Source organism: Sprattus sprattus (assembly GCF_963457725.1).
Source record: "Sprattus sprattus genome assembly, chromosome: 6".
NCBI lineage: Eukaryota > Metazoa > Chordata > Actinopteri > Clupeiformes > Clupeidae > Sprattus > Sprattus sprattus.
This window is the reverse complement of record NC_137925.1, coordinates 19,754,194-19,768,570: the sequence shown is the minus strand read 5'-3', so window position 1 is coordinate 19,768,570 and position 14,377 is coordinate 19,754,194. Positions and strand designations below refer to the sequence as shown.

The window sequence follows — 14,377 nt, the reverse complement described above, 5'->3', positions numbered from 1 at the left end:
TATCACAATAAACTTAATTAGAATATACCTGATCAAACGCAGAACTGAACTAATTATTATGAATCAAAGAACTGGCAGGATTATCCAGTCACCTTCAATGTGATCAGCTACTGGAATGGGTACAGGATCAATCCCACATCTTTTTTTAAGCAACTGATGAGTCATTGTAGGTGGAGGAAATCACTACCCTAACACCACTACCCTGTCTTGCTTTGGAAGGTGGACAGCTTTGAGATGTGGGAGCGGCCACTATCCGGAGCCGGGCTGGCCCTGGCGATCCTCAACAGGCAGGAGATCGGAGGTCCGAGAGCGTTCCCCCTCACACTGGCTACTCTGACCAGTTGGCAGTACTGCAACCCCAAGTGTAATGTCACCCAGATCCTGCCCTCGTACCAGGAGCTGGGGGTCCAGGACCTCTTCAGCAAGCAGATACTGAAGATCAACCCCTTAGGCACAGCACTACTGACAGTTACTCACATTCAGGACTACTCAGGGAACGATTAATAAGGGAACCACATAGATTTAAGCACTTTGCAAAATTGAGATTTTCATGTGTTCTTTAATAAACACAATTTGAACATGTCTACCTGAAGTACAAGACAGGTGAACACAAGTAATTGTTTTACCCCAAATGCACATTACCACATAATGGTGAATGCTACACCAAAAAAAGTTGAGTAAACGGGTGAAATATGCCACATGCACAGGTCAGTGAGGCCCGATGGTGAGATCACCATATTGACGCCAAATCCCAGATGAAAAAAAAGATAAAACATACATCACCACACATCTAACACGGATATATATTAATCACCACTAATGTATTGTATAAGGCAGCCCGAGTATGGGGTACATAAACTTTAGGCCACTAAAAACAAAACCTCATCCTGTTTGCCCACAACCACGTCCCCTAGTCTATTAATGGTTTAAAAAGGTTATGTTGCTATCAATCTCACTGATTGACACAAGGGCTAAACATAAAGCTCATATAGACTAATGCAAAATTAGTGCGAATGAGATTAAGTAAATTACAGAATGCCTTGGACACTAAGAATGACAAAATATGCTTGAACTTTTGTACCGACAGCTAGTATTGTCACCTATCAGGGAGTCATTCAAAGGCGTCTTAAGAGGCCACTGAAAAAGCGAGCCACTGAATATGGCCAAGGTGGTCACAGACCAGTTCTTTACCTTACCCTAATCCTGCTTCAGTGTCCGGCAGCCATACCACCCTCAACCCAGCCCTTAGATGAGGTTTAACTCCTACTCACACCAAGGTTTGTACTGCCAATGAGTATTCCCCACCCAAGCCTCAAACCTTTACCCCATTGTATGAGATTGATGTTTTTATAAATTGTGTTTGAGAATTGACAGCATGATTCACTCCTACCAAATTGAATGAGAAGCCTCTTGGTATTTATTTTTTGTACTAAAAATTTGAAAGGACCTTCCCCTTTCTGTAGCTACTCCAACATTTAAAATTGACTACTGTGACTCATTTAAATAAAATTGAAATAAGTGACACATGTTCCACCAACTTCTGTCTGCTATTTGATCACCCAAACTGTCTGTGTCAAGAGACCCAATCAATTGACCAATGTTAAGTGAAGACAACACATATAAGGTTCATTTTTAGCACTTTATTGAAAACAGAGAGTCCGGTCACTAGATGAAACAGCTTAGAACTGGATGACCTGGCCCTATAACACAAAGAAACAGAAGTAAGTTAGTTTCCCATAGGCACTCTTAAACCATCCCACAAGTACCTGCTGCACATGCATTACCAAAAGACCACCAACTGTCAGTAACAACAAATTATGAACCTCAAAAAGGTTAACACTGTTCCATCCTCATGGTAAGAAATGAAGCCGACCACAATCAAATCAATTATACTGTTTCTAATGTACCAACTTTGAACATTTTAGATCTTTTGTAGCCATAATGCATTTTTAAATACAGTTCTATGAATGCTGCCTGAGGTCAAAGTGATTGACATCGGAATTAGCAATGATTTCCCCACCCTCAAACAAATTAGATCAGAGCTAGAAGTAGATTGAAAACAAATAAGCACCTCAGGACACACAAACCATGTTGACAAATACCTTAGAGATCAACAAACATCTGTGCTCAACAAATGCAACAGTACAATTTTAGGAATTGCCAAGACTAACCAATCTTTACGTTCAAAATGGATCAGCAAAATAAGCAATGTATGTATACAACTAACAAGTAAACTGAACATATCCATGATTGATCCATATAAACGTTTAGCCTTCTATCCTAGTAATTACGTAGACACAGCACAAACTACCATTCTCTGACAGTTGGTGATTGATACAACTATCCACACAAAAAAGTTCAAGACATGAATTCTGAGCAAACAAATGCCCTCGTGTAGAACGCAGCAGTGGCGTGTCCAGACATTTTTGATAGGGGTGGCACTAGTGGGGCACTGACGTATGCAGGGGTGGCATGAAGTGTGAGCAGGGAGCGCCTGCGCAGACATTTTTTCTCACATGCATAAGTGGAACCGTGGTTACCATGGTTAACACAGCAATACTAACATGTTGCAATGTGCGATATGCAAGGGCGTCAGTTTGTTTTTAGAAGTGGTGGGGACAATAACCAAGCTTGAGTGTGGTTTGAATAGTGCTGGGTACCCTTATGTAAGCTATTCATCCATTCAACGTTGCATTACAATATGCTCAGTGTATTGTCAGGTGTTGAAAATCCCATTCGAAAAATAAAAAAATTGATAATCTCGTGGTTGACAACAGCACCAGCTTGCTTATTTTACCAGATCCAGACGTTACCTCATCTGTAAATAGCAAGCTAACATTTGGCAAGTCAACCCCACATCTTACCTTATCACTGTCACCAGTCGGTGGTTTTCCAAATTAAATGCAGGCTAGAGTAATTTATATTTAATAACACCTAAAACAAAATTAGACTGACGGAAGAGATTGACAGAGGCAGCCACGAGCTTTGCCTCATCCGTGTTAAGGTCAGATTTTACTTCTCCGTACAGCACGATTTTGGGCTTTTTTAAACTCTGGCATCAACAGACAGCCTACAATGCACTCGCTCACACAAGTCCCGTTAAAAGTACCACCGCGCACGAGAGGGAGATAAGCATATTGAAATTAAATTATTCACATTGCAAGAACGGAATGAAATAGCCTACACATTACACATGATAGGCATCTGCTATGCCCAAATAAAACTCACATTGTATGCTACACCAGAAGAGGCACAACAAAAGGGTCTTACCATTGAAGAGATATTTTTTTCTTGTAAACTTGAAGTCCACATGTACAACGCAAGCACGGGATTTTTTAATATGTTGCAATCATTTTTTGAAACCTCCACTAAAAAACACTTGTTAGGCACTTGTTAGGTCTCATACAACTTTAACTGTGATGTGTTTTCCTTTTATTTCACAACTTATTTATTGTATAATTCACGATAGCAGTTGCCCCTTCTAAACATTAGGCTACACATCGTATCCTCTCGTCACATGATCAAATAGAGATTTGACATTGGACAACAACACAAAAATTACCCAGAAATCATCATTGAAAATCTGAATATGACGAAAATACCGAAGAAAATAACAACGTATTCATGTAGTTGAATCGTTTCTTAAAAGTGTTTGTAGTGTAAGATAAGCATATCATTTCGTTGTAGATTGCTATTGTTTCTCCCACAAAAAATACCCACCATGATAGAGATAAGTTTGCCCTTTCAGGTGTATATATACCATCGGAGAAAGTGAGTAACTGACATCTGTAGCAATGGGTAATCGTAGAAAACCGCAATAAATCAATTTATCTTCCGCCACTTCGCCTGCTGTTGTACCTGTGCGCGCATACGGCTTATTTTACACACTAATAATGGGGTGGCACTCGGGGTGGCCAATCAGATTTCAGGGGTGGCCCGTGCCACCCTAGGCCACTCCCTGAACACGCCACTGGAACGCAGAGACAACATACCTTTCTCTTCTTGTCTCCACCCAATTCAAAGTGCTTGCATCTTTTAATTGGAACCATCCTCTTTGATCTGCAGTTTGGCTCTACGCACTCGAGCCTCAGCACAATCTTCTTTGTAGTCTTGGCCTATTATCACAACAACACCAGCAAATAAGATGTCTGAGGCAATGTCTTAATGAACTGAATGACTATACCTAGAAACACATGGCATACGTAGTGTACTGGTGTAAACGCAAACACAATGTTACACACAACTTCGGAACATGAAAACGTACCTTTTTACGGAAAATAGGCTTGGTCTGTCCACCATATCCAGACTGCTTACGGTCGTATCTCCGCTTACCTACACAATTGCAAAGCGGTTAACATCGTCGGCGGTTTCTTAGCCGGCTAAGTTGTAGGATAACTACAGGTCGGTAATGTAGGCCCATAATGGCTTATTAAATCGGAATCGAGAATGACAACTCTACTTACCCTGTGCGTAAAGAGAATCCTTTCCCTTCTTGTACTGGGTAACTTTATGAGGCTGGTGCTTCTTGCACTTTTTGCAGTAAGTGCGCCGGGTCTTCGGCACGTTCACCTGAGAATACAGGGATGGACAACCGCATTAGCTTCATTAGCAATAAGGCTAGGTACATCTGGCTAGCTATCCAACTAAGTCGAGGTAATAATTTCCCTGCCTCAATGGTGACTTCAGGCTTAAACGCTCATAATACAATGCATATAATTAGTACAGAGGACATAATGCCTAAATCCAAACAACGACAAGGCCTTGAGACAGCCATAACATAGGCATAGATCTGGGAAGTATAGCAATCCAAACACTTCATATTATTTTTGAGTCTGCGCAAATAAATTGAATGAAATACAACACTTGATGCATTGTTAAGAGACTTATAACTTCACAGAATTAACAAGATGACACAATTATTTTGTCAAACTAATGGATTACTATTTTACAGATCAGTTCAGGCTGGAATTTTGACTTACCATGTTTATTTCTATGATCTGTGGCAAAGTCACGTTCTAGAATCTTTGGTACTGGTACCAGTGGTTAGTTAGCTGCTTTCGATCCAGCCTCCATCTCCACTGAGGGAAATCTTGCTTTAGGGGCGAGCTCTTCTATTATTTGTATTCATTATCTAACAGCGTCGGCATAATTTGCATCTGGAGGTGAGTTAAAGGCGATTAACAAACCCTCTCCTTCATTGAAGGAGGGCGGTTAAATTATTCTATTTGAGGTATGATAAGTTAGCTATCGATAGCAAGCTAAGCTCCCTGATGTCACAATTTCTCCATAAATGTTTGATGTCTATACATTACTAAGTTCCTTGCAGACAGTCCATACTGTTCTCGATCTCTATATATTACTTTTTAGTGGCCAAGTCAGTTGGTACCTAATCATTAGCTACATTACTTAATGCTAAATTACCCGATAGCTATGGAGAATGAGTACTAGCCTAGCCCCAATTACCCAGGTATCATAGCAACGTTGCCTAGCTACCTATCTGTTTTATTTTTACCATCGTCATAGCCGTTTTAAACTTAACTTAACGTTTATATGTCTACTACGATAATATTTTCCATGTAAAGCCCATAGACAGTAAAGGTAAAACCCCATGTAAAATCTTTGGCCGCATATAGCAGAGCTGTTGTGACCGTCATCATTTTGTGTGAGGTGGATTAGCACTGTTTCTAGTTGCGTTTTTCTTTTAATATAGAAAATACCTGAGAGAATTAATGCGGTTTTGGAAAATCATCCAAATTACGAATATTAAATTGTGTTCAATAAAACCCATGACGTCCCCCGTATTTTAGATCTACTAGAACTAGACACATCTTTAAAATATGGCTCTTGCTATCACCTCTGCTCTACAAGGGTCCCTTGTTTAGTCGGACATATACTCGTGCACCTCCACAACCGTCACGCAGATTGTAGCAGTAGTCCAAGCCAGGTCAATCCCTCACCTCTGAGGCCTGAACACTAAATCCAAATGAGCGCTGGGGGGGGGGACTCGTGGACTCTTCAACTTGCGTCCAGTAGCTCCACAGGACCAGGGGAAGATACAAGTCCCATTCCCTCTGTCGATGGCTGATCAAGATGCCAAGCTGGGTGGCCAGAATGTGGTTAAAACACACCACTAGTCCATAACCCTGGGGATACAACGGTGCAGCCAAACATGCACTCTGACCGCCACACCAAAGAGCCCGGCTAAAACTACTGTCCACTGAGTCGCATCCACTTCAAAATGTAATGGGAAGACCATCCGACTGCACTTACACTAGGCAAAGTAATGCGATGGCAGATGTTATTGACATGGGTCTGCCATGGTTGCAAGGAATTGTGGAACCGCTCTATCTCTAGGAATCTAAAGGAAAGGAGATAGTGCTGTCCCACAATTCCTTGTGGCTTAAAAGTTGAACTAGTCTCAACTTTCCTGCACAAGGCAGGGAGGCATGGGTGGTGTTCGGCCGTAGCCACCGAGGCCGGAGGCTGAGTGGCGTAGGCAACAACACACGTGGGATTATCCCTTACCTACCCCACTCCCACGAGTGCTATATTGCATTTATAAAATAATTCTACAGTCCATTTACATTTCAACACAAAGTTATTGATTAAAAATGGTTTATGTCACCATTGTTTCTTCGCAACAAAATGTATTTCCATTGTCAACGTCTTGGTTTGGAATTATGAGAATTTTGAATGCGCTTTCATCGCGGAGTGATTTATTATTAGCTGTGAAAAGTCTGTGTTGGCCGCTGCACTTTGCCAAGGTGTTTTTGAAGTGTCTGCGCCTGTAAAAAGGCGTTTATGTGTGGCCGTGCCCTAAGGATGTCATTATTTTGACTACTCTACCACCGGCTGTTTTAATTGTGTTGCTGCTACCCACTGGATATCATTATGGGCAAAATCTGCGCTAGATAAAACATGTTTCTACAAACAACCAAACCAAATCAATTTCATACATGCTACCTATCGAATTCAATAAATATATTTAATAAATACATAGCGTTTATTCAGAAATAGATTGAGTATATACAAGTCCCATTCCCTGGCAGCAAATAAGAACACACATGCTACAGCAGCACAACAGTGTCAAAACCTTCTACTCCTTCTTGTGATCCGTTGCATAAATATTTACCAAAGAGTGCATTGACACATGGGTGACCTTAGTTGACTAGCAAGCAACATCTGCCTTAATCAATTGACAATGAATATTCTTTTAGCCATGCAGCACGACCCAGACATTCACGTCACAAATATTCAGGTCTTCGGTGCAAAGACCAGAAACAAGGATTTTATGACTTGGCTTGGTGAAGTGCTTCGTTGGGATTGGATTAAGAAACGGGATTGCAAGGTGACTATCATGAACATAACCATAGCCTGTCTATCCCATAGCCACATGTTCAACCAAATGCTTATAATAGTCACTGTCTGAATTGTCTTTCAGGTGAACAATGACCAGCATGCTCAAATGTGTATAGCAATGGCTTGTAACTGTGTTGACAACAATGACTTTGTAAGCCTGCAGGAAATTCTACAAAAGGTAAAAATGTGTATTTGTGTATTGGTAACTACGTTTAACCTTCTGCCATTTGCCATTGATAGTAATTATACTGCCTGCACTTTATGCGCCCAGGTGGACATAAGCGCTACAGACTACGATGGCTCCACACCTGTTCACAGGGCCTGTGAAACAGGGAACGTGGACATGTTTAAGTACCTTATTTCCAAAGGATCCTCTTATCATCTCACTGACCTCCTTGGAAATACCCCAATGACCCTTGCCATCAGAAACAGGTTAATCAGGGTGTGCACTGTGCAGTCATGATGATGTTTATGGAAAAGAGGAAAATAGCTTTTTTTTTTTAACAATGTTTACATTGTGATTGACAAGGGTGAACTCAAATCACCTGGACATGCCCATAAAACCAATTTCTTTCATATTTATCCCTTTATGTTTTCATCACAGGCACGTTAAAATTGTATGCATGTTGCAGAGGTTGGGAGGAACTGTGTACTTAGAGGCTGTAAGGATCGGCATGGAGCTTTGCAAGTCAGTAGTAGGCCAGTCTGTATGCTAGTATGCTAAATGCACCAGAGAAAAGTCCTTTCCGGAAATATGTCAGACAAGAGGCATGATTTAGCTTGTCTGAAAGGTTTTTTTCTGTGAAAATTATCCTGTCCACACAGGGCTGTTCTAACCAGGGACTATGTGAAGCTGGAGGCCTGGTACCTTTCCGGCACTGAAATGGATCAGGGTGATTACAACGGAAGGACAGCCATGCATACAGCAGTCCGGAACCGAGATACAACCATGGTGGCCAAACTACTGGAGTATGGAGCCACCCCTCTGGTATGTGGCACACTCCTGATGATTAGATTAGATCCGATTTAAGTGTCCTCAGCACGCTCTCCTGAGCAACATGCAGTTGTTCTTTGAGGAACACATGTATCACCTAGACGTTCTGCATAGCGGTGTGTAATGTGACCGCCCCATGAATTGAGAGAATGAGCAAGAACTAAGTGAGAAATAAGATATTTTGCGGTCTAATAAAATGCGGTTGTTCTGAATCCAGATTTACGAAATTAATTTTTGTGGATGTGGTGGCTGTTTACTGATAGGTGTGAAGAGAGCCGATGAGTCAAGATCTGTTTTGAGTCGTGAATGTGACTTTATAACAGATGTGTTCTTGTTCTTAATTTGAGCATATTTTTCTAAACTTTGTAAACAAATGCCACAGTTATACGTTGAAGCCCATATTTTTATGTATATTTGCAAAATGCGCAAATTTAGCCCAAGAACACGTCTGTTATAAAGTCACACTTAACATTCACTACACACGTCTCAAAACCGCAGATTATAACCCACAGGTAATGCTTCTAACCCTACAAAGCAAGACAACTTATTTTTTCACACTGAGCTCAGTGAGCCCTACCATTTTTCTTCCTAGGAGCTTGATGTGTGGGGCTGGACAGCAGTCGATGAGGCCAAGAAACACCACCTGACGGACATCTTGATGTTGTTCCACCCACTCTTCACTGAAAAGTTTACCGACAAGCACCTCTACCAGCTCTACAGAGACAGCCTGGAAGACGGGCTGGAATGAATCCTGTGCAAACTCTGTTGATACTCAGGCCTTGTGTAATCATTAACTCTGCATGGTTCCCATTTTGCCAGAACAGGTTGAAGTTTTTAAATTTGATCACACAGTTAATATGATAGTGGTAAAGTGTTTTATAGTATTTTACAAGTGATGTAGAAATTATACAGGACGTCAGGATTGTTTTCAATTAAATATTTTTTTTAACATTAAATGGAAAGCAAAATAAAAACTCTGATTCAAATGGCAAATCAAGTGTATCTTTGGATAGCATATGAAGACAAAGAATGGATAGAAAAGATTTATTTTTAACTTTTTTTTGTGGAGGGAGGGGGGGGGGGAATGGGGACAGAGGTTGGTTTTGACATCTGTTCACCAGGCTCGTAACCTAGCTGCAATCCAGTGAATCAAGTATGGTGCAAGAGTTTAGTAGACATAGCTGGCAGTGAAGAGGGATTGCATAGAAGACTGGTCAGCCTGGCCTGTTGGCTTGTACTCGCCCTTTGAGGCAAGTCCGTTAATCTGAAAGACACGTACCACTTTTTTTAGGAACAAAAGCATTTAAAAGGACTTAAAACAGTACAATTATTCTCATATCAGTTGTCAAATACAGATGTCAAAGCACAATGCTTCTGTCCATTCTACCATTTTGGCCTACTAGGGTGCAAAACATTAAAAAAGTCTGACTGCTACACTACAGTTCTGTTAACATTCACAGATAAGAGTGTTAGGTGCATGCTTCATTTCCATCCTGTTCCTGTGGCCTCACCTTGGCACGGCTGCAGAAGGCCTCCTGTGCGGCCTGCTTGTTTGCAGGCTGACCTTTCCAGGCAGCGAGGGCCGAGGCCTGGAGGGCGCGACCGTAGGAGAAGGTCAGTTTCCAGGGGCGATGCAGGGGCACCTGGTTGATGGCGCTGAGGTGGACAGAGGCCTCCTCCTCGCTCTGGCCTCCTGACAAGAAGCAGATGCCTGCCAGAGACATCAAGAGGAAAAATGAGTGTGGAACGAAAGTAGAACACACATGCATGGCTGGCCTTGGACAAAGTTTTACAAATCATAATGGGTGGGGTGGATTCAATTATACCCATTCAACCCTTGCTTTGACTGACTGAGATGCATGGTTTTCTTGCCTTTAGTCACAGTAATAAAACTTTCAAGCTTCTGATTGGCTTGGTTTTAAACTGTAAGGTGGTGGGTCATTGCAGAACACAAACTATGTAATCTCTACTGCCATAAAACTCAACTTGGCAGGTTAAAGTGCAGTTTAACAACAGCCACTGCTACGCACCAGGCACAGCAGAGGGCACAGTGCGTCTTAGGGCGGTGACTGTTGCCATGGCAACTTCTGTTGGCGTGAACTTCTTCGGGCAAGTTTGTCCGGCATTGACCATGTTGGGTTTGAGCAGGGTACCCTCCAAGTACACGTGGTGATCAGACATAGCCTTGTACGTGGCAGCAAGCACCTGATGAACAAGTTAAGGGAGGATAAGTACAAAGGAACATTCTTATCCATCCGAAAAACAGATAAGACGATCAGTAGTCATCCGATCATATCCTTCCTATTTTTTGGCTCATCATTACAATTTTATCAGTAGTTAATCAGCTATTCTTGCCAGGGCAATTTTACCTTCTCCGTGACGTACTGGCACCTCTTCAGGTCATGGGCTCCGTCAGGCAGGATCTCAGGCTCCACAATGGGCACAAGACCATTCTGAAAGGAGCAAGGAAGAGCAATTAATGCACAGTGTACCACAGAAATCTAAACTGAGCAGAAGCGATCCAAATTTCCTTGAAGGAGCACTTGAAATGCAAACGTGATGTTGTGCAAGTTATATTGGGCAAAGGAACAAGAAACAAAAATCACCACAACTCAGACAGACTGACTTGTTGGCAGATGCTAGCGTATCTGGCGAGGACATTAGCATTCTCAGCGATGGCAAGAGCGGTTGGGCAGCTGTCGGAGATCTTGAGCACACAGCGCCACTTGGCAAAGTCTACGCCATCTTTCTTGTACTGGGCGCAGCGCTCAGACAAGCCATCAAGTCCTGTCAGGAACAATAAATAAATAGATAAATACTCATGTCTAGTATTCATTTTTTTGTGGACTATACATAATGCAGGATATGACCACAAGGAGTTTTACCTTGTGTGGTTGTTTCGCCATCTGTGCCATTCAAAGCTGCTGTGCCTTTGTCTACCTGTAGTTATGAACAAAGAAGCGATTTCCCATCAGCTTAAACCGACCCATTTCAGACATAGATGACAATGAATATTAAAACTAAATAGTGTGTAGAATGGAGCTTTACCTTGATGCCAACAACGATGCCTTTGTCTTTGATGACCTTGGGGAACAGGACGCCCTTGTCAGACTTCTGGTACAGTGTCTCATGGAAGAAGATAATTCCACCCACACACTCGGAGATGGAGTCGTCGACAGAGAAGAGGAGGTCACGGAAGTAGCGACGGTTTTCCTCAGTGTTCTCTACCTTGATGTTCTGAAGACGCTTGCCCATGGTACCTGGAAAAAGCAGACAGAGATTAGAACACAGCGTAAGTCACTGGATAACAGATTCACAATTTTCCCCAAACTCCAACAAGCTTCAAAATATTATCCCCTTCAGGGACCCAATAATGCCCAATAGCTGGTCCATGTCCTTACCAGTGGACTCATCCGCAGCGAGGATGCCCTTGCCAGGAGCTACAATCCGCTGGGCAATGGAGGCCAGCTCCTGCTTCTGCTCTGTAGAGAGGGATGGGTACTGATGAGTCATCCTGTGGAAGAAAATGGAGGTCAGTGAGGGACATTGGCTTACCTGCGTGCATATGTGCAGAACCCTGTACAACTGCACTGTCAGCTCAAGGCCATGATTCGCTTCGACTTCCATCCTTCAACACACACCCCCGCCTCCTCTGCACTGTAAATATTTGGCTTGCCTCTTCAGCTGAACTTCAGTCCAGATAAACTCTCCCGATCCTCAAAGCAAATTGCTCAAAAGTTCACAGAGTGCGTTAAAGAAACTAAAGAGGAAAGGCCAATGGCACACCGTCTTATCATTAACACGCAAGATAAATGGATCACAGATGAGAAAACCAAGTCCGCCAAGTGTGCGAGAATCCTGAAAAGGCAATATTGAAGGTAGGTGCAACAGTTGCACGTGAGAAGAGTGCGTTTCTTAATGCACCATACTCCCATGTTGCTCGGTGTTTTTACCCTTACACTATCTGAGATGTGATCCAATAACGATCCTCGTAAACTTCCTTCTCTGGCTTCAAATAATGTGCTACACACACAGAGGAACGAGGAAGCATTTCCAAAGGAAAACTTGAGCCATGCATAACACAAGTACGACATTAATAAGTTGGCTAAAACGGTTTCCTTAACTGTTTAGCTTTTGTGAAAGTATCAGATGCTCGACGGTTTTCACAAAGTTGCTGAATCTTCCAAGACTAGCTCATGCACAACTCCACAACGTCTTACAAATCCAGGACGTCAAAGATTCTCAGCACTAGTTAGCGAAGTTAGCCGCAGGGTTTCCAACCTTGTATTTTTTGCGCCACACATCCATATCTAACAACTTATCAACTTATTGTATGCTGATGGGTAAAGTACAACCCATCAACACTCAAAACGAAATTCATTAAACACCAAAGCACATTAATCCAAAGGAACCTTACTTGAGTTTCGGTGGAAAAGTGGCACCTTTGACCAAAGTAACTGACCAGGTGGGTGTTTTATCCTGCTAACACCACAATTAACTGACTGGGACAGAACACATACAAGCGCGAGATATTTATACCGATCCCACCGGATGAAGGAAGAAGGAATGATGTGGCACGGGCGTGCGCCAGGTACAGTAACTTGATTGGCCAGGAGACCGAAATGAGGGGTGTGGGTATCCATCACGCATGTGGTTGAGCGAACTTTGTATCTTGTCCAAATGTGTTTTTTTTTTCTTTACCCCAAACACCCGCCGATGAAAACAGAGAACACTGTGTATTCATACTTTGAGATCCTAGCGAGGGCTTTGCGGTTTGTGGTAGGCTACAATCTCTACGACAATGGTGGTCATATAATGTGTTCAAGACTTATCAAAACGAGTTATTCCAGTCACCACAGATATTTCCCATTTGGACGAGATATTTATTAAAAAAACTGAATATACATGGAATATGTTGTGGAGTTACCACATATGTTCCCTTATTTGTATCTGAGGTGTTGGTAGATAATATGCTGTACATAGTCTTCTGCCCTCATCTTCCCCCCTGCCCCCCAATGAATTGTAACAGTTTTGGTTGAAGATGTGGTATCATATTTCAGATGTTATGCAATAAGAATTTCAGTCCTAACCAGGGTGTTTATTCCTGAAGTCTTTTACTTGCAAGTCACTTTATAATGAGAGATGTTCATTGTGTTTTGTGATTAATCATCTTCAAAGTAAATGTAGGACAAGCTTGTACTTGATATGAGTTTCACATTTTCACATCTGGTGTCTACTAAGGGTTTCACCCTGTTAAGTGTGTCAGTTTTTCCTTGCCTTCCTATTCATGACGGCGTTATGCCATCACTTCTTTATGATGCAATATAAAAACCACATACCATCTAATTGGAATCACTATATTCTCTTAACTTTGGAAATATACAGTTGCAACAAATAGTTAACCTGAAATCCAAAGGAGCACAGCAAGCCTAAAGAAAAAGAACTACAGATACAAAATACCCGAGCACAGATCCTAAAAGATTACATCATCTGCAACAATGTCCAGAGGGCAAAGGGTGGGGGGACTGATTTGGAACAATTATGACTAACAATGGTGCACTGTAAAAAAGGATTTGTTGTTTTAACTTAAAAAAGTAAGTAACCTGGTTGCCTTAAAATTTTGAGTTAATTGAAACTCATATATTAAGTTAGCACAACGTGGTAATCAAGTTGCTTCAACTAAAGATAGCTTGTTGATCTGACTAAAATTCTAAATCAGACAGTGTTCTATTAACTCAAGAATCTTTGTTAACACAACATTATCTTTAGTTAATGTGACTTGAAATTATACATCATATCAACTCATTTGAGCATGGGATGCATTGAGTCAACTCCTCAGTTTACGTTAACTCAACTTTTATGTTTAATTTGTCTTGACTAGGATCTTACTCAGGTTAACCTAATATACCTTGCTGTAATAACATTTCAAGAAATTGACTTGGTTGCCTTAAAAATCTAAGTTCTCTCAACTCAATATACCTTGCTGTAATAACATTTCAAGAAATTGACTTGGTTGCCTTAAAA

At 41.7% G+C, this 14,377-nt stretch overlaps 2 protein-coding genes across 2 annotated transcripts; both read right to left on the bottom strand.

Annotated features, from left to right (window-relative positions):
- Positions 1-1,625: 1,625 nt before the first annotated feature.
- Positions 1,626-4,575, bottom strand: LOC308367064 (large ribosomal subunit protein eL42; the record flags this gene model as incomplete). Its single annotated transcript, XM_080840887.1, has 4 exons — positions 1,626-1,700; positions 3,993-4,115; positions 4,265-4,332; positions 4,464-4,575. Coding segments are annotated over 4 exons (324 nt in total), but the record flags the coding sequence as incomplete, so codon positions are not given.
- A 4,860-nt stretch (positions 4,576-9,435) lies between these two features.
- LOC308367292 (fructose-bisphosphate aldolase B) lies at positions 9,436-12,852 on the bottom strand. The gene is made up of 9 exons (XM_080841172.1): positions 12,771-12,852; positions 11,755-11,867; positions 11,402-11,613; positions 11,239-11,293; positions 10,980-11,140; positions 10,723-10,806; positions 10,384-10,558; positions 9,865-10,064; positions 9,436-9,617 (listed from the first exon to the last, which is right to left on the bottom strand). The coding sequence occupies exons 2-9, from the start codon at positions 11,864-11,866 to the stop codon at positions 9,522-9,524; spliced, it is 1,095 nt and encodes a 364-aa protein (XP_080697298.1). The 5' UTR covers position 11,867; positions 12,771-12,852; the 3' UTR covers positions 9,436-9,521.
- Between the last annotated feature and the right edge of the window lie 1,525 nt (positions 12,853-14,377).

Excerpts from the sequence above, each read along its gene's own strand:
- LOC308367292 (XM_080841172.1), bottom strand. The coding sequence starts at position 11,866 with ATGACTCATCAGTACCCATCCCTCTCTACAGAGCAGAAGCAGGAGCTG. Across the intron at positions 11,294-11,401 it reads GCATCGTTGTTGGCATCAAG|GTAGACAAAGGCACAGCAGC; the intron begins GTAAAGCTCCAT and ends TCATAACTACAG. Across the intron at positions 10,559-10,722 it reads GCCAGTACGTCACGGAGAAG|GTGCTTGCTGCCACGTACAA; the intron begins GTAAAATTGCCC and ends CTTGTTCATCAG.